The sequence below is a fragment of the Pleurodeles waltl genome, chromosome 12 (genome assembly GCF_031143425.1).
Source record: "Pleurodeles waltl isolate 20211129_DDA chromosome 12, aPleWal1.hap1.20221129, whole genome shotgun sequence".
In the NCBI taxonomy this organism is placed as follows: Eukaryota; Metazoa; Chordata; class Amphibia; order Caudata; family Salamandridae; genus Pleurodeles; species Pleurodeles waltl.
Genome location: NC_090451.1, coordinates 219,434,667 through 219,456,416, shown reverse-complemented (window position 1 = coordinate 219,456,416; position 21,750 = coordinate 219,434,667). Strand labels below are relative to the sequence as shown.

The window sequence follows — 21,750 nt, the reverse complement described above, 5'->3', positions numbered from 1 at the left end:
CCGTCTTTTTCGGCTCCGAAGCCACTTTTTGGGGTTTCAGTGTTCCGATATCTCGGTGGCGACTTATCTTGGTGCCGGTATCTCGATGTCGAGATTGCTCTGAACCAGTGTCTCGGTGCCGAGTCTGTTCTGTGCCGGTATCTCGACCGGAGTCGGATGACTTCGACACATGTGTGCCCTTTTTCGGTGCTGATGGACGATCACCTAATTTTCGGGTTAAGCCATGGCCTGTAGGCGGTGGCGTCCCCTGGGCTTTCATGCTTTTTCCATGAGTTTTGGCCAGGGCTGTTTTACTCACGGTTTTCGGCATCTGTTCGGTTTCGGCCTCGTCAGAGTCAGCAATGGAGAAGGTTTCTTCTTCCTCCAAGTCTTGGTGCCCTGACGGCGCAGACGCCATCTGAAGTCTTCTTGCTCTCCGGTCCCTCAGCGTTTTCCTCGACCGAAACGCTCGACAGGCCTCGCAGGTATCCTCTGTGTTCGGGAGACACACACAAATTACAGACCAAATGCTGATCTGTGTAAGGATACTTGTTGTGGCATTCGGGGCAGAAGCGGAATGGGGTACGTTCCATTAGCCTTAAAGACGCACGTGGTCGGGCCGACCAGGCCCCGCCGGGGAATCGAAACCCCGAAGGGCCACCGGAGCTTTTCAAAATTCGGTGTTGATCTGTGTTAACTAACCCGATACCGAACGCAAACAATACCGTTGAATTTTCCGAGATTTAACTAACTTTCCGAACCGAAACACGGAGCAAAGAGGAACACGTCCGAACCCGATGGCGGAAAGAAAACAATCTAAGATGGAGTCGACGCCCATGCGCAATGGAGCCGAAAGGGGAGGAGTCCCTCGATCTCGTGACTCGAAAAGACTTCTTCGAAGAAAAAACAACTTGTAACACTCCGAGCCCAACACTAGATGGCGGGATATGCACAGCATGTGTATCTGCAGCTACACTGCCATCAGCCTACCTATGACCAATACCACCTACCTTTATTGTTCCAATGTCTATAAATGAAGTAACCTTAAGTTGCGCAGCTAAAAAAAAATCTCCAGTCACACTATATTTTTGTGCAATTCCATCAGCAAGGGTGAGTCGCTGCAGCCTGCGGTGCATGTGTGTTGGACTGAGTACATAGGAGAATAAGAAGTAAGAGGATGCCGAGCACAGCCCCTAAGCACCTTTGCTTCAGTCGCACTTGGAGTTCAGAAGCAGGATTCATGGTGCGAGAGTGGAGCGGTTTGCCAACAATGGTTAACACAAGAGTGCTACTGTAATCCTTTACTGGCTGTCAACAGCTTGGAAAAAGACAGGTCTGTTGTTTTGCACTATTTACTTGCACATGCAGTCACTGAGTAAATCAGTTGCTGAAGGGTGGAGAGCAGTGTTTAATTTATATTGACCTGGTATTGATAAGGATGTGCCTGCAGCTTGCACCATCCAATGCTCGTGCAAGAGGTGCAAAATGCCAGCACCAAGTGTCTGTGGATGCACTAATATTACTATTTTTGTGCATATTACATTGCTAAACTGATGTGCTCTGCTGAACATAGGCAGACAATGCCACCATGTGTTGGACCGTCATAAAAAAGTGCCAGTGTTAAGAATTAGGCCCCTTTGCTTAACACCGCCAAACACTGGCACAAATTAAGCACTGGTAGCAGGGCACACTTTGGCAAGGTTGTGTAAGGTAGATGCAATAGTATCTCTAAACCAGATTAAGATGGGGGAGGGGGCTGGGCTACAGATGCCCCAAAACCATGACTAGGGTGTGAAGTTACAGCCGTGTAGAGAGCAGGCTATGGGTACCTAGAGGAGAACGTGACTGGCACAACTACCCATTGTCCAGAGCTAAGAATCAATTGGTGCAGGTGGCTGGATACAAAGAATATCTACACCCAGCGATCAGAACTAAGTTGTGAAAGACAACTGCCTAGATGGGACTAAAGGTTTAAGGGCACAGTGCCATTAATCGGGTGCATAGAGCCCACGGGATAGGATTGAATAGGACACATACACACTGACCATGACAGGGCGTAAAGCTTATAGGCGTCAAGTAGCTATGGCGGAATTATACATGGTACTGGTGCTAAAATACTAGGATCAAGGTGTGAACGGTTCGGGAGCCCAGGGGTCAGACTAAGATCTGAAAGATAGCTCTCAAAGTCCTAGCCTAAGTTGTAAATAGTAGCCAGCGACAAGGGTCCAAGGTGTGAATGGTACAGGTAACAAGGTTAAACTAACCTGTGGGACAGGAAAGGTGCAGAGAGACCGGACTAACCTGTGAATGACAGACATTAAACGTATATTTCATTAAACATGTTATTCTGAATGTAAAGTTTGCATTCGTCTGAATAGGTGCCCCTAGTAAAAACAGTGAAGGTGATGCAAAAGTGCAGGTAAGTGAAGGTGATATATACAGTATGTACAAAGGTGGCTTTAAGAAAATTATGAACTTCTAGTGTCTCCTTCAGTCTAGGAAGCACTGAAGTCTCATAAGGCTTCTTTATGTTTATATATTCCACTCTCATAGGTATGTCGACCTTTCGACCCCGTTGTAAAGAAGAATCAAATGGGGGTCATCATCAGGACAATAAAATTCAGCCGGTAGCACCTATGGGTAGTATAAATAGCTAGATTACTAACGGTCTGGTGATTCTGAGTATGAGTTAATTAAATGTGGGGGGTCAACACTCACCTAAACTCCAGTGTGGCAAGGCAATCTGGTGGTCAGGGACATCTTCCTGGTAGGAAAATGGCATTATTGTGGTGATCTGTTTATGTGCTAGTTGTATAGAATGTAATCACAGAGTGATCCATAAACACTTACAGGTAATGGGAAGTACCCGACATCTGTGGTCAACAATTATCCAGTGGATACATTCTATACAACTAGCACATAAACAGATCACCACAATAATGCCATTTTCCTACCAGGAAGATGTTTCATACTCAGAATCACTGGACCGTTAGTAATCTAGATATTTATACTACCCATAGGTGCTACCGGCTGAATTTTACTGTCCTGATGATGACCCCCATTTGATGATTCTTTACAACGGGGTCAAAACGTCAACATACCTATGAGAGTGGAATATATAAACATAAAGAAGCCTTATGAGACTTTAGGGCTTCCTGGACTGAAGGAACCACTAGAAGTTCATAATTTTCTTAGGGCCACCTTTGTACATACTGTATATATCACCTTCACTTACCTGCACTTTTGCATCACCTTCACTGTTTTTACTAGGAGCACCTATTCAGACGAATGCAAACTTTACGTTCAGAATAACATGTTCAATGAAATATATGTATAATGGAATAACGTGCCAAGAAAAATATAATGCAATAAATGTATATTGACATTTCGTTGGTTGTACGCATAGAATTACTTTAGCCATTTAATTACCGTGGAAGTCTAGGTTACTTCCCCCTTGCATTGACCAGTAACCTATCCACGTTATATGGCTGCGGCAGAGGTGTATGGGGGAATCAGGACTAAGATTCCTTTGAGGGACATCCATAGACGTGCAATAGTCACAATTATGTGTTCAAGTAAATTGCTGTTAAGGTGCAGTCATCTGGGTACCAAGTCCGCTACAATAAGGATCGAACACCACAAGACACCTCCCACATGTAACAAAACATTGCCTCTTTTTACCATAACCAATAGTGGATGGTGTGCTTACCATTGTCTGTCGCCAAGATTAAGGCTTTGTAAACATCATTTATCAAAAATGTCTTTGCCTCCCGGTCCAAGTTGCCATTTCCAGTTATGATACCACTGTCTGGTTTAATGGTAAGCCATCCTGCAGGGTCGCTGTCTATGCTGTACCTGTAGAAACAAACAGGATAGGCATTGAAAGGATTTATGCCAAAGCAAATCAAAAGCCTGGATAGAAAACATCTCTCCACTACAACTTGTTAGAAAAAGCCCGTTCCCCTGCAGTGGCCTAGATGTTTTTCCAGCTCAACTAAACCAATGCCACACCCCCTTAAAGTGAGCCAGACAGCTTTAAATGAGTGCTGTCGAGGTGCAACAACACTATCCACATTCAGGCCAAGTAGCAAGTAACCCATAAGAAACGCAAATCACCTACCTTTTGCCTGCCTGCCAAGGAAGGACCAATTTCTATGATCTTTCTAAAACTTATGGTAAAATTAGGTTTCATATTGCCACTGAATCAGGTGGGATATACTTGTTGAATGTTTGTTCTGGTGCCATTGTGAATTGTACATAAGTATCAATAATTCTCAAACAATTCTAAACAGATCTTAAATGCTGAAGATGAGGTGTACAAAAGGAAAGGATTAGGGTCGTCCTGAGATCCGAAATCTAGGAGGCCGAATCCCAGAGTAGTTTGCTCCTTAGACACCGCGCAAGGTTTGGGGTAGGACAAGTTAGGTTGATTGGTAAGGGCTATGAGGAGAGAGAAGCCTCAGAGATATCCGTGCAGTGCCCTCGCTGGGAGGACAAGAAGCATGAAAATAGGTATGCAGTTTTAGCCTCACCAGTTTATAGGGGAGAGGAGTGGATGAGCGATGTTGACTAGGAATGTTAATGGATTAGTGAGTATGTTAAAGTCAAAAAGTTTTGAAAGAGTGGTTAAAGTTGCATGAGATCGTGTGTATGCAGGAAACCTGTCTGCGTGACGATTCCCATGTATTTGAAGGTTCTGTTCAGGTACAACAAGCAGCGAAGAAAAGCCAAGAGGGTCGACTTTCAGGGGGTTTAATAACCTTAATCTCTACTAAAATAGCTAAGAAGGTGTTCCCAGTGGAACTGATATGTAAATGGTTGACGGCTTGCAGAGTGAGCTTACAGGACCCGGATGGGAGGTTAGACTCCAGGATGGTAGTTACCGTATATCTACAGGTAGCTCGAACGGAAGAATATGGACTGGAATTGGAAAGCTTTAGGGACGATGTAGATTCATTGTGTTCCAAGTTCCATAAAGTTTTACTCATTATTGCAGGGGATTTTAATCACAAGTTGAACCCCAGTAGAATCGACATCTGGTATAAGGAGTTACTATTGGCGTATAATTTAAACCTTGCCAGCTTTCCAGTAATTAATAGCAGGCATGGGATGAGGCACTTAATAAATATTTGGGCTCAAAGGGTTTATTTTCTATTACTGGGCGGTTGGAGCCCACCCGTCCAGCACATCGTACCTTCAAGTACAAGCTGCAGTTTTGCCCAATTGATTACATCCTTATTCATATGTGGGATTTTGATGTAATCAAACTTCTGTGTAGGGAATGTAGAAGGAAGTGAGCATTACCCCCTAAAGTTGGAATTAAGTAAGGGGTAAGTGGAATGAGAGAAAAGGTACGCCCCACTCCGGTTGACTACCCCAGGCACCTCACAATTATGGAGGAATCACTGGTAAAGCTAGCGTCCTTCCAAGAAGGGCTTATAATGACTAGAGCTCCAGGTAATAACATAACATGGTATGACAATATTATTAGGCAAATAGTGGCTCGCTAAAAGGTTGGCCTTTTAAGGGGAGAGGGCACATGCGGCTAGATTGCAGGACTGCCGGAGACAGGGAACATTTGGTTTAATGATGTGTAGGAAACTAAAGACCTTGGTCAGAAAAGAGGCTGAAAGGCTTAGATGGAGAAATGATTGGGTGAGATATAATATCCGCCAGAGCCTGAAGAAGGTGTATTAAAATATGGTACAAAATCAGAAGAGAGAACATCAGGAGATGTGTTGGGAGGACCTATTGGAGGCAATTGAAACAAAAAATTAAAAAAAAGTTCTGGAAGCTAGTACAGGAAGGTTCTAGAAAAACATCGGGGGCATGAAGTGCCTAGTGGATGAAGATACCTGGGAACAGTATCTATGGGGGATTTACAGTGATGGGATGGAGGAGGCACTACGGTCAATAATCCCGTGGGTGAAGGTAGATGAAGACACCAGATCCCCATTTCCAGTAGTTAACATCAAATATACTATCTCAGATCTGGTACTGACCAGGGCAGACAGACCAGGTAATCTTCCGGCTATTATTATAAAGAATAGAGCTGATTATTGGGCTGAATTCTTTGACTGGATGTTCTATAATATAATGGATTCAGGGCAGTTCCTAGAAAATTGGAGAGGTGCAATTGTGAGACCTGTTTATAAAAGGGGGAGAGGGGGAAACAAAAGGACCTGAAAACTTATAGGCTGATCAACTTGCTGGATGTCAGGGAAAAGATGCTCTAAAAAATGATTCTAGGAAAACTTAAGGAATGGGCTGAATTAAATCGAATTGTCCCCCCAGAGCAGGGTGGTTTTAAGGAGGGAAACTCAACTATAGATCATTGTTTCTCCCTTTGGTCAACTTTGCAGAAGTCAACAGATCAAGGAGGTAGGTTGTTTTGCTGTTTTGTCGATTTCCACACTGGTGGACCGTAAGTGGTTATGGGACAACCTGCCTAAGGAGGGTATACCCAAGAATCTGCTGAGGTTAATTCAGGAATTACACACAAATAATTGGTCCCAATTTATTATAGATGTGGAGGGGACCCTAACACAATTTTTTTTTATTAATAATGGGTTATATCACGGCTGTGTTTTTCTTTGTTTATTGCGCATTTGCCAACAACACTGGTTGTGAAAAGGTGCTTCAGCCCCAAAACAGATGGGAATTATGTGGCATGTCTTCTGTATGCCAATAATCCTGTGATTATAGATCAAACCGAGTTAGGCCTGCAAAGAAAGTTGGATGCAATCGCAAAATATTGCCACGCTAAGAAACCTGTGGTGAATCGGAAAAATACCAAAGTGTTGTGTGTCAGCAGAAAAACCTCCAGGTTTAGCTGGTATTTAGGTGGTACAACGTTGGATCAGGTAAAGAAATACAAATATTTAGGGGTTTGGTTTGAGGAGTCCGTGAGATGTTTTGTGCATAATGAATCAGTGAAGGCAAAAGCCCATGCCTCAGTCAGTGGCCTGACGAAATTTAATAGGGACTATGGTGAGATGTCCCATAGTCAAATGTTATAAGCCTATGCCACCATGCTACCCTCACATTTTCTATATGGTGCCGAGTTACAGAGTGTGGATGGTAAAAATGATGGGGACAGGGAGGAGGGGAAATGTTTAAAAAGCTTGTTGCCCCTACCAGCTTCAGCGATGAACCAGGCTGTGAGATTGGAAATGGTTATGTGGCAAGGGGTACACTGGCACAATCAGCCTTAATTAGATTCGGGATACGGCTGAGGAGGGGGAAGGGCAAAAGGTTGCTCTATGGTGCAGGAATGAGACAGTAAAAAGTGAAAAGAAATGGGCTAAGTGGGTTAGGAAAAGACTTGAGGGTATTTGTGCTAGTATTAAGGTGAAGCCGGAGCCAGTGGATCTAAATATGGAAGTATTCAAGATGGAACTCATGGTATATTGCAAAGAACTGTCTAGAGATTACGATCGGAAATACTGTGGGGGCAAAAACAAAGTCCAATTTAGGACTATGGCATGGCAAAAGAAAGAATGGCTCCCTCACTTGGACTTGCTGCCCAATGGAACACTGAGACATGAATTATTAAGGATAAGAGTGGCGATTCATCCCTGGTATAAGAACTTAGAGAGAAAAAATGATACAATGGATGCCGCCGGCAGCTGTTCATGTGGTCTAAGAACTAAATGCAATGTTTTGCACATAATATTGGATTGTCTAACAGTTCTGAACCTTCGGAGAATTATTCTATGTCATATTTTTAACAAATTTGGTATTGGGTATCGTGCAGAAGCTATAATGTTTTTAACAGATGTGCGTTTCTTGGACATTGCATACGCTGTTGGAAGATTTGTGAATGCTGTGAAAAAGCATTTTAGGGGCAAGTGCTTCTATTTGTGTATGAGGGATTTAACTAATTTTAGCTGTTATTCTGCAGTGAAGGGATAAACATTAGGGTGTATAATAATGACTGAGTTTTAATGTGGGTGGGTGAAAGGTATGGGTGATTATTTATTACATGTAACTAAAGACTTGGTCTGAATAAGCATTTACTGACTGACATTTACAAATCAATCTGCATTCTTCACTAGTGTTGCTGCAAAGCCGCCAGCTGCATAGGAGTCATGGCCCAGTTGTCGTAGAATTACAGTAATAAATAGTGTTGGCATTGGAATGATGCAGTCCAAAAGCTGAAACACACTTTGGGTACAGGTTAACAATTTACACAAGCTAATCCTGTCAGGTGGTGTTCGAGGAGCTGGGGGAAAAGTAACTGTACTACTAGTATCTGCAGCAGTACCGGTTAGTCCATCATAGTTTCCGTAAGTAATAACCGTAGTAATACTAGGTCAAACAGATCAGTTAGGGGCATGTAGGAGGAAATCCATAAGTCTGAGATTCAGGAGGAGTACCTGTATGATGGTTTGTGAGGTGATAAGTAGCTAGGTTCTCCAGGTAGTTAGATAGGAGGGCTACTAACTACGTAATCTAAAAATACAAGAAGCAACTCTTTCTGCACAATTTGCTGCTATGATGATCAGAACTGTGGCCTCCCCGTCCTCCTTTAATGCCACTTACTGCTTGAGATTGAAGGCAGTACCAAAAGAAATGAAAAAACAGATGATATCTCAAGTATTCAAGTATCAAAAAACGCTTAAATAAAAGCAAACCTTTTTTTAATACCTTTCTGGCAGTAATAAAAGCATTCATGAGTAACACTGATCACCTTGAATGTACACTCAGACACGAGTCAGGTTGTGTTCTTTAGAACATTTCTATTTAGAGGTACACACATGCATGTTGTATCCATACCACTTCAGTAGTTTGTTTTCTTTTATCAGACTAAATATTCCTCTTCAAAACCCAGTAGTACTCAAAGACAAGTAAAAGATGTTTTGAACTGTTCTTTTGGGAGAGGCGAAGCATTAACAGCTGTCCCTATACTTATCTCGGTCTCGTTACTGGCCAGAACGTTTAACCACACCACATATAATTCAGATGTTTCTACTTCTCCCCACCATGCTAGGAGTTATATTTTAAATTAATATTTTTGGTACAGATTAAAACATGCTTTGGAGAAATATGTGTTTGTTGGCTGAAAATGTGACATAGTACTGTCTTGGTGGAATTAGTTTGTGGAAATAAAGGGCTCACATTGGTAGGTTTATCATGATGGTGCCATACATTGGATGCTCACGCCTAAAAATAGCTTGAGTGTGGAGAGGTATTCCAGGAAGATACCAGTTCTGCTTCTAGTGTTGCCTTGCTGGTAAAAGCAATGGTTTCTGCAGAACTCCACTTCGTGATTTTCACCAATTGAACTGTCGCGACATTTCTCGAGAAGGCTCCTGTGCCATGGCTACCTAAAGGAAGGTGCAAGGATTTCTCTAACCTTAGATAGTGTGATATTTTGCATCACCCTCAGAATCACAGCCAAATGAAGAACATTTTGCTTTCATGTGGTTGCAACCCTGCTGGCTTGCACTAGGTGGTAAACCATACTGCCTACTAGGTTTGGCAAGCCCAAACGACCTTGCAGGAAGTCTTTGAATAGTTCATTCTCGAAATTAATCATTTGACACAGGACACTCGTACCCATCTGAAGCTCTTTTGGTAAAGCAATTATTAATCTGCATTCCTCCTTGCTCTGCTGTCACCCCCACTTTAGGTTCTCGTAAAAATGGAAATGAAGAACTCACCACTGACTACAGCAGAGCGGGGGGACTGTAGTGTTTCACCCAAAAGTGCTTTGTTGACAGCATTCGGGTAAAGTACACCAAAGCACACGTTTTCCTGGACCCAGAGTAGATCAGCCGGTCCAGTTTATATTTTCAATTGGCTTTCTAGGACTTCTAGTCTTCCTTATCCATTATGAAATCAGGACTTCAGATCCCATATTGCAAAGAAAAAATCTGGACTGGATGAGCTACTCGTGGACAGGGAAAACTTGAGAGCTCAGGGTACACCTGCAAGGAGCCTCTCAACATCTGAAGCAGCTTTGCCAGACCTGCCAGTGGGCAATGTCAGTAGCAGACAGGAAAACATTGCAGACTTCAAATTTAGTACATACACAATGTCCAAGACACTGACAAGGTCCATGCATAGGTTGTGTGTGATTTACTAAGATCCTAGCTGCCACAAAACCCATCTTACGTGATCTTCTGATTCTGCTGTGTATCAGGGTCCTTGGCTGTGTATGTGGTAATTGTCAATCCCGTGAGCAGATCCTCTCGGACTTCCACTTCCTTTGTTGGTGGGATGAACATCGGGCATTCGTTTACATCTTTGACGTTTACAGTCACTGTGGCTGTAGAGGTGGCCAGGGTAGTAATGGCAAAGGGAACTTGGTTCACCACGGTGACTGAAAGGACATACTGTTTTTTTGCCTCAAAATCCAAGCCCTGCAAAAAACAAAGTGAAGCAACTGTTAATGTAACACTTTCACATATATGACAAGTTATTCAGAAAAGTTGAGGATAAAAAAAGCAAACGCTGGAGGAGGTTAGACTGGATGCCCCTAGTTTCTCAGTTCATAGATTCAAGCATGTGAGGGAGCAGACAAGATCAGAATGTAAACGCTCCAGCATTATGAACATACCATGAATGGAAAATACAATCGGAATCAACACAGAAAACAGAGAAAAACTTTGTACAACAGTACAACACAATCAATTATAAAAATAAAATAAAAAAAAAGGTCTCAAAAAGACTTTGGAATGCTGTAGGTGGTAGTCATTGTTCCCCAAAAACCTTCCTGGTATTAAAGAATAAGTTACTTAACTTTGGTAACGCCTTATCTGGTAGAGCCAATATCTAGCTACAGATTTATTACTGTAGAATTTCCCCCAGGCGTCAGTCTAGGTCTGGAGATTTTTCTCGAGCAGCATCCTGCGCGCCGTTAGGTTGCGTTGATTGGCTTTGTGTCAGTCATCGGCATCGTGTGCGCCAGATATGATGTTGCAGGTCCTATATAGGTGCCGTGCTGACGTAATTTTCTTTTCACAACTTTCAATGCCAGAAGCTCACAGCCATGAAGAACATTGACTGCTGGTGCGTCAAAACTAGGGCCCTGAAAGGGTAGTCCCTGTCCCTAGAAATCACTTTGCAGAGCAGGGAGGATGTGTGGGTCGGTAAGGAATCTGCAGCTAGATATTGTGTCTACTAGATAAGGCGTTACCAAAGGTAAGTAACTTGTCCATCTGATGGAGACATCTAGTCCATCTGATGGAGACATCTAGCTGCAGATTCCTTACCCAAGCAATACCTGAAAGTCCTGCAGGACCAAACGGGCAAAGTGCCCGTCCCTATGGTCCCGACTGTGCAGGCAGTAGTGTTTGGTAAACGTGTGTAGAGATGACCATGTTGCGACCTGACAGATGTCCAGGACTGGATCTCTGCATGCTAATGCAGTGGTTGCAGCTTTTGATCTGGTAGAATGAGCATGCAAGCCCTCAGGGAGTTGCTTCTTAGCCAATGCGTAGCACATTTTAATGCAGAGTACAACCCATCTGGCGATGGTTCTCTACTGCACTGCCCGATGTTCTTTCGCATCCGCATAACCAAAAAAGAATTGATCATCCACCCAGAACCCTCTGGTACGCTCAATGTAAAACGCCAACGCTCTTTTTTGATCCAGGGGTGGAGTCCCTCCTCCTCCTTAGAAGGATACGGGGGTGCGTAAAAAGTAGGCAAGTTGATGGTTTCGGAAGAAAGGAGGCCCGTGTGCGAAGAACCACTTTGTCAGGGTAGATGAAAAGGTAGGGTGGCTTAGACTACAATGCCTGCAGCTCACTTACGGTGCAGGAAGATGTGATGGCCACAAGGAAGGCTATTTTCTAGGTGAAAAGCTTGAGAGGACAATTGTGGAGAGGCTCGAAGGGAGCGCACATCAGGAATGTCAGAACCAAATTAAAATCTTATAGGGTCATAATGAATAGAGAAGGAGGAAACTGGAGTAAGGCCTATTTACAATAGGAGATTTAAACAAAGAAGGCTTATCAGGCAGCCTTGAGAAAGCAGATATTGCAGACAAATAACCTTTGAGCATGGCCAAAGCAGAGCCAATGAAAGTATAAACAATAGAACCGCAGAGAGAAGGGGTCAACAGACTCATCTGTGCACCATGAAATAAATTTCTTCCAACGGGCATATACCGTTTTAGTCGCTGGCTGCCAAGATAACAGGACATCTTATATTTGTTCCCAGAAAATTGTACAGCATTTTGTCTATTATTTATAGACTGATAGAATCATTGTACATAAATGAGCTGAGGGTTTTTTTGTTTTATTTTTAATTGGAAATCAAATATTCTAAAGAAGTTTCTAGAATTTCTGGCCCAGAACAAAGAAATGTCCTTCTCTGGCCTTTTAAGGGCTTCCCAGTTTCTTGGATGGGACTTCCACAGACAACAACCAAGCTGCTCTCTTGTGATACAACGCTTCTGTAGAGCTTTTTCAAACGGCAATCAAGCCGATACAACAGACGACAAGCGAGGTGCAACAACATTAGTGAAAACATGCGTCTCCATTAGTCTTTCTCACTATCTTTCCTCAGTGGAGTCTTCAGTGCATGCTGGGAGATACGTTTTGCAGAGTCAGTCTTAATGACATGTAGGCACTTTTAAATAAAAATGCTTGTAGTATCCATATTCAACAAGATGTTGTATCTGAACAGAAGACTCTGGATCGCAGTTTCTTGCAGGCTGACATGAAGCACAGATCTCTGCAGGTTTCGCAATATAAGATCTTACCTGGTAAATTTCCCAAGCAGTCGGCTTCAAGTGCAACTCCCCATCAATGGACTTGTCTACCTGCAAAGACGTGTTGTGTGCCAAATATAAATTTGTGTTTTGCCAATGAAAAAATAGAACTGGAAATGAACTTTCCCAAGTTTGGAAATTAGGTACTCACAACGTTTAGAAAGTTTGAGTGTCCCTATCTTGTTTTCTCATTTTTGGGTTTTTCTGATGAATGCATTTTTTACATGTTTTTTTTGTCTTCAATTTTAGGTCAGCAAAAAACTATTTGTAATTCTACCATTAACTCTCAATTGTGGAGTTCAGTTCCATGCTTTAGGAGCAATGTAAGAGAACGCCTGTCCTCCTGATCTGGTTCTGTGTATGCGTGGGATGTGTGCAACTAGGAGTCCTGCGGATTGGAGGTGTCTGGGTGGTTGATGAAGGAGATGCAACATTTCAGATAAGTGGGGCCTACCTTGTGTAGTGCCTTGAAAGTGTGCGCGAGGAGTCGGACGTGCACAGGTCTGCTTTAATGGATTTAAGATTTAACTCAATCATAATCAAAATAATTTAGTGGCTTGATGGAATATTTTCCATGACAAGGCCCGGGATTATTGCCTCCGTAAATGTCTAGGAATGGATGGTGCAGTCTATTGTAGGGTACAAATGACATTTGCATAATGAGGTTACTTATCATAATTATCTATGATCAAGCCAATGGTGTCGTGCCCCTGTAGTGCTGGGCAGCATAGAAATGGATGAGCAGACTATATGCATTTCACAGGCAGGTAATGGGCTCTCTGTGGGGCAGTTTTGAAGAATGCATAATATGTATAGTAGTGGTTGGGCTATGGCGTCATTCATCAAGTAAACAATATGAGAACAAAAAGTGAAACATCTTTTAAAACAATGCTTTCTCTTTGTCTGTTGTGAAGTGACTATCCTTCCTTGTCACCAGGTCGCTTTTCTACTCATGCGCACTGACAATAATAAAGAACCTTATGAGCACCGTACATGGCACTCCCAATGCTGTTATAGAATAAAGTCAAGTTTTGTATAAACGAGGTCTTGAATATTTTCTTTTTAAATTTCTATACAACTAACTAGGTTGTTCCACTGGCAGATATTCCTTGCACCTCAGGGACTGAGTTAGAGGCATTCTTTAAAAAAAAAAAAAAAAAAAGACTTAGTCAGCACTAAATTAATGCGCATCACGGGATGCAGTGATTGTACGCAGTGACATCCATGACAATGGCCAGATTCTGTTCAGCTGGTTTAGTTAATCTTCGTAAGGTGTGTCACTCTCCAGTGCATCTAAGATGATCACAAGGTGTTTTTTTTTTTCAAAACTCTAGCAGACATTGTTGTCTAAAACTTTCATAGTCTATTAGCAAGTCTAGAAAGTAACAGCCACAAGGAAACGAACATCCCCACTAGACTACATTCAAGGACACAGTCACCTCAGATGAAATACTGAGGACCAAGCGTGCAAGGAAATCCAAGTAAAACACATGATTCGATGGTCAGAAATATCACGACCAGATTCTCACACCTAATGGCCTGGGAATCGTGCCAGAAGACATTAGGAACTAAGTTCCTGTAGAAGGAATGTATGGCAGATATTATCACAAGCTTACTATCCTATGCCAGGTTAGGGGTTTAGCCCAATCCATTCATTTTATAACAGTTTTCTTCCGTGTTTTTGTTTGTGGGACCAAAAGGATCTGAGAGTAAGGACACCACCAGGACAGATGAGCTTCTTGCACCTTGTTGGGACAGCTGGGGATCATAACAAAACTTAACTTTCGCAGGGCTTGTTCATACATAACTGTACCTCTACTTGCAATCAAACAGAATACAACTCCTCCTATTGCCCTGCAACACCTTCAATGCCTTTTTCTCATCCGTCCATGCAATTAGGGCTTTCAAATTAAATGCTCCGGGATTTTTTTTCATCTTGATCTGTAATTAAAGTAATCCTTCTTCAGTCACTCTTCCCCAGCCCACCGCCATAGCCACTCCTCACACCCAAGTGCTGTGGTTGCTACCTATACATCTCCCATATGTTTGCTGCAAACACCACCAGTCTATGTGCCAGAACAGAAACTTTACTTTTCGAAAAGGAAGCGACTTCTGAAGGACAGAAACTAGTTTTCCTGCTTAAAGACTGCCATGACATGTCATACTGGTTAGGGCAAACATGTTCAATGACACATGAAGAATTTGCGTTGCGACACCCAGGCTTATTGCCGTACCTTGGCTGTTTTCAAGATTCCATCATTCGTCTCGGGATCTGTTTCAACTGCGAAGTTGTTACCCTCGTTGCCTTTTATGATTTTGTAGACTGCATTCCAAGCTTTGGTGTTCACTGTGTCGCTGTCAGTCACAGTAAGTCTCTGGCACAGAACTCCCACCTCATTTTCCGGCACTTCGGCAGTGTACTGCAAGAAAGAAGGGGAAAGGAGTTCATATTATTGCAACAATAGCTCAAGAATGCAGGTATTTGTAAGGACCAAGCAGCAGCAATCTGACTCCATAGGCACTACAAAAACAACAACCTATATATATGATGCTGAACGTCTATTCAGATAGATTAGCGGTCAGCTAATCACGTTACAGAATATAAAACAGTTGCAGCAGTGCACATAACTGCTGCAACAATATACTCAAAGGAAAAAAAAACAGGAAGAGAGTGAACAAAAAAGTGAGAGCAACAGAAAGGGGGAAAATGTGAGAGGACAATAGAATTTGAAGATCAGTCCACACGCATGTATGAAGAGGTCCGAGTGCCAGTCCATTAATGTGGCACTGCCTGCCACACACTGAATCCCTAGGGACGCCACCCAGATCAAGCAGCCCCACATATACCTTAACCCCACTCCAGGGCGTCGCCTGCCTGTAGATACAAATGGAGATCATGCTCAAGGGTCTTCAAATCACTGGTAAATTCATTATCCGTCGGGGTTGCAGCGTTTTGTGAGACATCTACTCTCCTTAAAGAAGAAGGCAATAGCAGGTATTGGCAACAATGCTGAATATATGCAACAGAAGCCTGGCTGTGTGCGGGGCGAGGTAATGTGGACTAATGCGGCATTTAGCCCTTTTTCATTCCAGTGTAAAATAAACTGCAGCATTCAGGAAGTTACCAGTCAAAATATGTGGTGGACTTTTCTACCTCACTATGTGTGGCACATCCGTTGTATTTTATTGTAAATCCCAGAAAATGAAAAGCTCTTCATAAGCAGCGGATAATTGGTCATTTGTCCAAATATCATCAACTGTAAAGTTCATCACATAACAGCTAAACCCCAACAGCTGTCCACCTTCCCATCTTTATTTGTACCCCTGTTTTAAGTGCCATTTTAAGAGCAATTCAGCAGGAAAAGGTTGCCAGAATTTCCGTGCTGAATTGTCCTCTGCACCGCTGGTATCCCATTTTACTGCTATGGGAAATTGTGGTTCTGCACACAGTCCCGGACTGCAGCTCAAATATACCAATGATGTTACTTTAGTGAAAAACGGTAATACGGCTGCTTGTACTAAAGTAACACCAGTGCCCCCTGCTCTCCAGTCACCACACTTGCCTGAAATGAACAACTAATGAAATGACTAATCCAGGAAGTGACCCAGCCTCAAACTCTGCCAAAAGGCTGAAAGGCATTCATTCTATTTTACCTTGGGCCAACTGAGCCTCTATATCACCCACCAGTCGTAAAGATATTCCCAGCTGTAGCGTGCTGACGGAAGTTCAGTTCTTTGGCAGCGTAATAAAGGATTACCTGGGCTGAACATAAACGAATTACCTCCATAACCACATCATTTTAACTAGGATCTGATGGCGGACATTGCCCGCAGGGCTCAGGTACTTTGCTTATTGCTTGAGATTGCACTGTATTTTCTTACTAGTTTATTTCAACTGCAGTCAAACTTTTCCCATCTGGCTTAAGGATAAATCTGATTGTTCTTTCAAAAACCTCTGCAAGTAGAGTGATAAAGGGTCTTCCGGAGTGTCTTCAGCTGCGGCTCACTAGATTATACTTTTGAGTCTTCCCATTCTCTTATTCTCTCAGAAATCTCTTAATCTATCTAACTATTTGAAAAAGAAGCCACTGCTTTGGCCTCCAGATAATCTGTACAGTTCTGGAGGATGTTCGACCCAAAGAAGCCCTTCTTAATGCGAAGAGGGCTGACTGAGTCATGGCAAATCAAGGAGTCTGCCCAGTGTGGGAGCCGGTTTGATTGGACCTTACTAAGTTCATGGGTTAGAGAGTGATGACTGCACAGAGGCGTCACATCCAAAACTATGGAACTGGTCTTCTGTATAACCGCAGAAGCAGTCAAAATAAAGTGTACGAATCGACATAAACAGCTCATCAACAATACTATGTTTGTCATCATTAAGTATTGACTATTTTGCATCACAACACATCTTTGGATCATCATCAGTCATGACATGTTAGCAGACGCACCGCTGTTGGGTTAAATATAGGAGCATTATCATTAGTGTCTGTAACCAAGATCACGGCAGTGCCCGTCGTCACCATTCCGTTGCCCTCGGAGTCTGAGGCGGTCAGTGTCAAGGTGTACTTGGGGATTTTCTGAAACATAAAAAAAAGGTGGATTTAGAATTCAAAAACAAAAAAAATACAAAGTAATGCACAAATATCGCACAAGCTTGATATCAAAATAAATTGTGAATGCAAGATTAGTGTTCACTGCAGCAAACTCATCATACACAATTAATGGGACCTCCAGAAGTAACTGAAAAATACATTTCACATAAACATTTCCTTTCCCACCCCTACCAGAACCTTCTCTTAATCATCTGCAGATTTGTGTAGCCTTGCAGAGAAGGTATTCCATGTGTATACAGGCAAGACCACCGGCAGATTCGCCTTATATTACAGGGGCGCGGGAGGCGGCGGGAAACGGGCTGGTACCTGGCAGTTGGAGATAAAGGGTAGTTCAAGTGAAGTAGGTAAACTGTCGCAACTATGTTTATCTAGTCAATCATTTGTGTTCACATCTCGCCCCCACAGTCACTTCCTTTCATTTCGCTTTGGGCCAGAAGCAATAAAGTGTATGTGCCCGAAGGACCAAATCTGGCAAATTATTTTCAGGCCGACACATAAAACTAACAGTCATCACCTAGGCTACAGCTACACCTTAAACAATTTACCAGAAGTCCTCAACAGTGACCTGCGTACATAGTTTGTTTTCCCCACATATATTAAAATCTGTTACTAACATTGGTAGATCATCCATAATGCCACAGAGAAACTTACTATATATTACAAGGTACCATTTCTGCAAACCCTACTACTTAGTACCTCTCTACTAACTGGTTACTCCATGAACTGGGACCCCAGCATAAAAGCCTACTTCACCAAAGCTCTCGAGTCTGCCTTGAGCATCGGCAGACCCTGTCCTGGGTAGTGCCGGAGATGATAGTGCATGCGCTCGCTACAGGCCTAGGTGCTGGGATTATGCTTCAAGTGTCCCTCTGAAAAGGAGGAGCTTGTCGAGAATTGTAGCACTAAGAAATACAAGCACGAAGGGACTCAAGTCTCAAGCCCAAACCGTTTTAACACAAATCCACAGTGTACAGTATCTGTACAATAGAAGTGTAAAATTACACAGACCTATTTTATCTTATATGCAGCTCAACACCAAGAGTAGCTATGGGGGAATGTCCAAACTCCCAAAACATCTTACAACAGAAGTCTATGGTAGGACTCTGGTCATCGAACTCTAGTGCCCTTGTTTTGAGGGTTTCTGCCGGTGAAAATGCAACATGGAGGTGGAGAGGGTCAAAATGAGGGGATATTTTTCTTGATCAGTCTTATTTCTTTATTGCACTGACCCTGGAAGCACGAGGTACTCCGTTGTTAAGGGCTACAGGAGGTACTAAGTAATCCAGTATCTCTTTCACTGATGGCCAGCATGCACAAAGTCAAGGCAAAGAGGCCACAGGCTGAGACTCAATGCAATAAGGCAGAGTATCGTCTGCTGTGTTGGGACTGAAGGAAAATGGGGTCCCAGGTCCCTCCAGCATTGCCTGACCCAGAAATGGTGATTTACTCGAGTTCTCCTGCAAGGGTGGATTCACACTTTAGGTGAAAGATCAGTGAGTGTGAGACATCAAAGCAGAGTTTGTACTTATTACTAATACTTTGGGCGAGGTACTCTCAGGCCCTGGCTCAGGTTCCTCTGGTGCGAGGCTGTTTCTTGTTGAGAAGGAAAACATGAACCTATGGTTGCTAGGCAGGGATGGCAAGCCTTGGCTCGGTGTAGGGGCGTTTTTTTTTTCAATGGGGAAAGCCTCAGGTCTGCACGTGGGCAGAAGCAAGTGGAATACATCATGATTTTTGGGGAGTGGAGGCAAGACCACACCAGGAAGAGGATGGATCAAACATAATGCAGTGAACACTGGGACCCACATCAAACAGGAATCATGGAAGAAAAGGGTTAGTTTGAGTTGAGCTAAATGTTATTGTGTTTTAAGGATAGATAGTTAGATTGCTAAAATGTGTTAGAAAGGCAATTAGTATGGGTGTAGTGCCCTGCAGGCATAACATCAGCTAAATTCTGAATGTTAAGGAAGGTTCACACTTTTCCCCTTCTCACTAACCTCATGGTCCAGCCCAGTGGAGATCACGCTGATCACACCCGTGTCCTTATTGATTGTAAACATCTGATCGTTGGGCGCCTTTGGATTCTGATCTACGATTCTGTAATAAACAACTCCATTGTAAGTATCCTCTGCATCATCCGCATCCGTTGCATTGACTTGCATCACCGAGGTACCTGATAACAAGAGACATACCACAACTTCAAGACATTGTACGCAGTACATTATGGAGACAGCAACAAAGCCAGGCACCCAAGTACCATTTGGAAAAAAATGGGAAAAACAGACCAAAATAATTTAGTGAACAGAGCAAAGGATGACTGAAAAAGTAGCGGAGGAAGGAGCAACAGCAGCAATAATGTATGGCAGACAGAGGGAGAAAGGAAAGAACCTGTGATGAACAAACCTGAAACACTGAAGCATTCTACCTGGCACCTGTGCCGCATTCACAGGAACATTTTAGAGACAACCCGCAGTAACAACGCCAGTTATCAGCCAATGCCACCACAGGGAAAGGCAATCCCATAAGTTTGTTACACTTTCCGCTCCCTAACCGAGCCTCTGCTGTAATGGTATATAAATCAGTGCCGGACTTCAAACTAAGCAGAATTTTCACACTCGGATTAAAAATGAATCACACAGCTGTGTGCGATGTAAAAAAGGAATTCATTTACAGTGACATGGTCCTCAAATGGCACATACTAAAGCATCACCTGTGGGGTGAAGATCTCTGGTCACTGCCTTTTGTTACAACATTTTGGACATGATTAATCCAAGAAAAGACTAAACAGAGCATCCTAAACAGCTAGTCAGACAATCACACACCTTCGTACACTGTAGTGTGCTTGGATTATTATTTGGACAGGACTGTGAAGCACTCTGACACGAACAAGCATAACTGTTTTATTGCCACTCTACGTACGCCCCCAGTTTGTAGGTTGAACTCCCACAAATTCACTGCTTGCTTTGCCTTTCCTTATGCTCTGAGAACAGAAAAATGTAAATCAAGAGAATGACCTAATATCTAATCAAACTAAGGACTACTGTTTTTGTTTTGGAAGTTTATTCACTTCCGAAATTGTTGGCATCGAAGTATTTATACTTTGAGAAAAGTAGGTCTTCCAAAATATTAGGTATGAAATTTTAGGACTTCCTCTCCAGATGTTAAGAGGCGTTTTAGATGTACGTTGTCACTTGCATTGCTCTAGTATAAAAGGTGTTTATATATATATATATATATATACATATATATATGGAAAATGTCACTTACCCAGTGTACATCTGTTCGTGGCATGAGATGCTGCAGATTCACATGCTGTGCATATCCCGCCATCTAGTGTTGGGCTCAGAGTGTTACAAGTTGTTTTTCTTCGAAGAAGTCTTTTTCGAGTCACGAGATCGAGGGACTCCTCCCCTTTCGTCGCCATTGCGCATGGGCGTCGACTCCATCTTAGATTGTTTTCCCCGCAGAGGGTGAGGTAGGAGTTGTGTATATAGTAATAGTGCCCATGCAATGGCGTAAATATGTATGTACATAATGTGTTTAAAAGTGATATATTTACAAATTTACAAATGTACAAGTCTAATTTTTTCTCAACTTAAAACGGCTACAGGCTCCCGGGGCGGTGGGAGGGCGCATGTGAATCTGCAGCGTCTCATGCCACGAACAGATGAACACTGGGTAAGTGACATTTTCCGTTCGATGGCATGTGTAGCTGCAGATACACATGCTGTGCATAGACTAGTAAGTCGTTATCTCCCCAAAAGCGGTGGTTTAGCCTGTAGGAGTTGAAGTTGTTTGAAATAAAGTCTGTAATACTGCTTGTCCTACTGTGGCTTGCTGTGTTGTTAACACATCCACGCAGTAATGCTTGTTAAATGTATGAGGCGTAGACCATGTGGCTGCCTTACAGATTTCAGCCATTGGTATGTTTCCTAGAAAGGCCATGGTAGCACCTTTCTTTCTAGTTGTGTGCGCCTTTGGTGTAATAGGCAGTTCTCTTTTTGCTTTTATATAACAGGTTTGAATACATTTAACTATCCATCTAGCAATGCCTTGTTTGGATATTGGATTCCCTGTATGAGGTTTTTGGAATGCAACAAACAATTGTTTTGTTTTGCAAATTTGTTTTGTTCTATCTATGTAGTACATTAGTGCCCTTTTAATGTCTAATGTATGTAATGCTCTCTCAGCTACAGAATCTGGTTCTGGAAAGAATACTGGGAGTTCCACTGTTTGATTTAAGTGGAACAGTGATATGACCTTAGGTAAGAATTTAGGATTTGTTCGTAGAACTACTTTATGTTTGTGTATCTGAATAAAGGGTTCTTGTATAGTAAATGCTTGTATTTCACTTACTCTTCTGAGACATGTGATAGCTATCAGAAATGCTACTTTCCATGTTAAGTACTGTATTTCACATGAGTGCATGGGTTC

The 21,750-nt window shown here is 42.7% G+C and overlaps 1 protein-coding gene across 2 annotated transcripts in view; it reads right to left on the bottom strand.

Annotated features, from left to right (window-relative positions):
- Positions 1-21,750, bottom strand: part of LOC138266903 (B-cadherin-like) — a 147,373-nt gene that overhangs the window by 31,831 nt on the left and 93,792 nt on the right. For both annotated transcript variants that reach the window (XM_069215634.1, XM_069215635.1), the window contains exons 7-11: positions 19,314-19,489; positions 17,152-17,280; positions 14,938-15,123; positions 10,099-10,346; positions 3,689-3,834 (exon numbers count right to left, since the gene is read on the bottom strand). In XM_069215634.1, the coding sequence (XP_069071735.1) occupies positions 3,689-3,834; positions 10,099-10,346; positions 14,938-15,123; positions 17,152-17,280; positions 19,314-19,489 (885 nt within the window). The remainder of the gene's footprint in view (positions 1-3,688; positions 3,835-10,098; positions 10,347-14,937; positions 15,124-17,151; positions 17,281-19,313; positions 19,490-21,750) is intronic.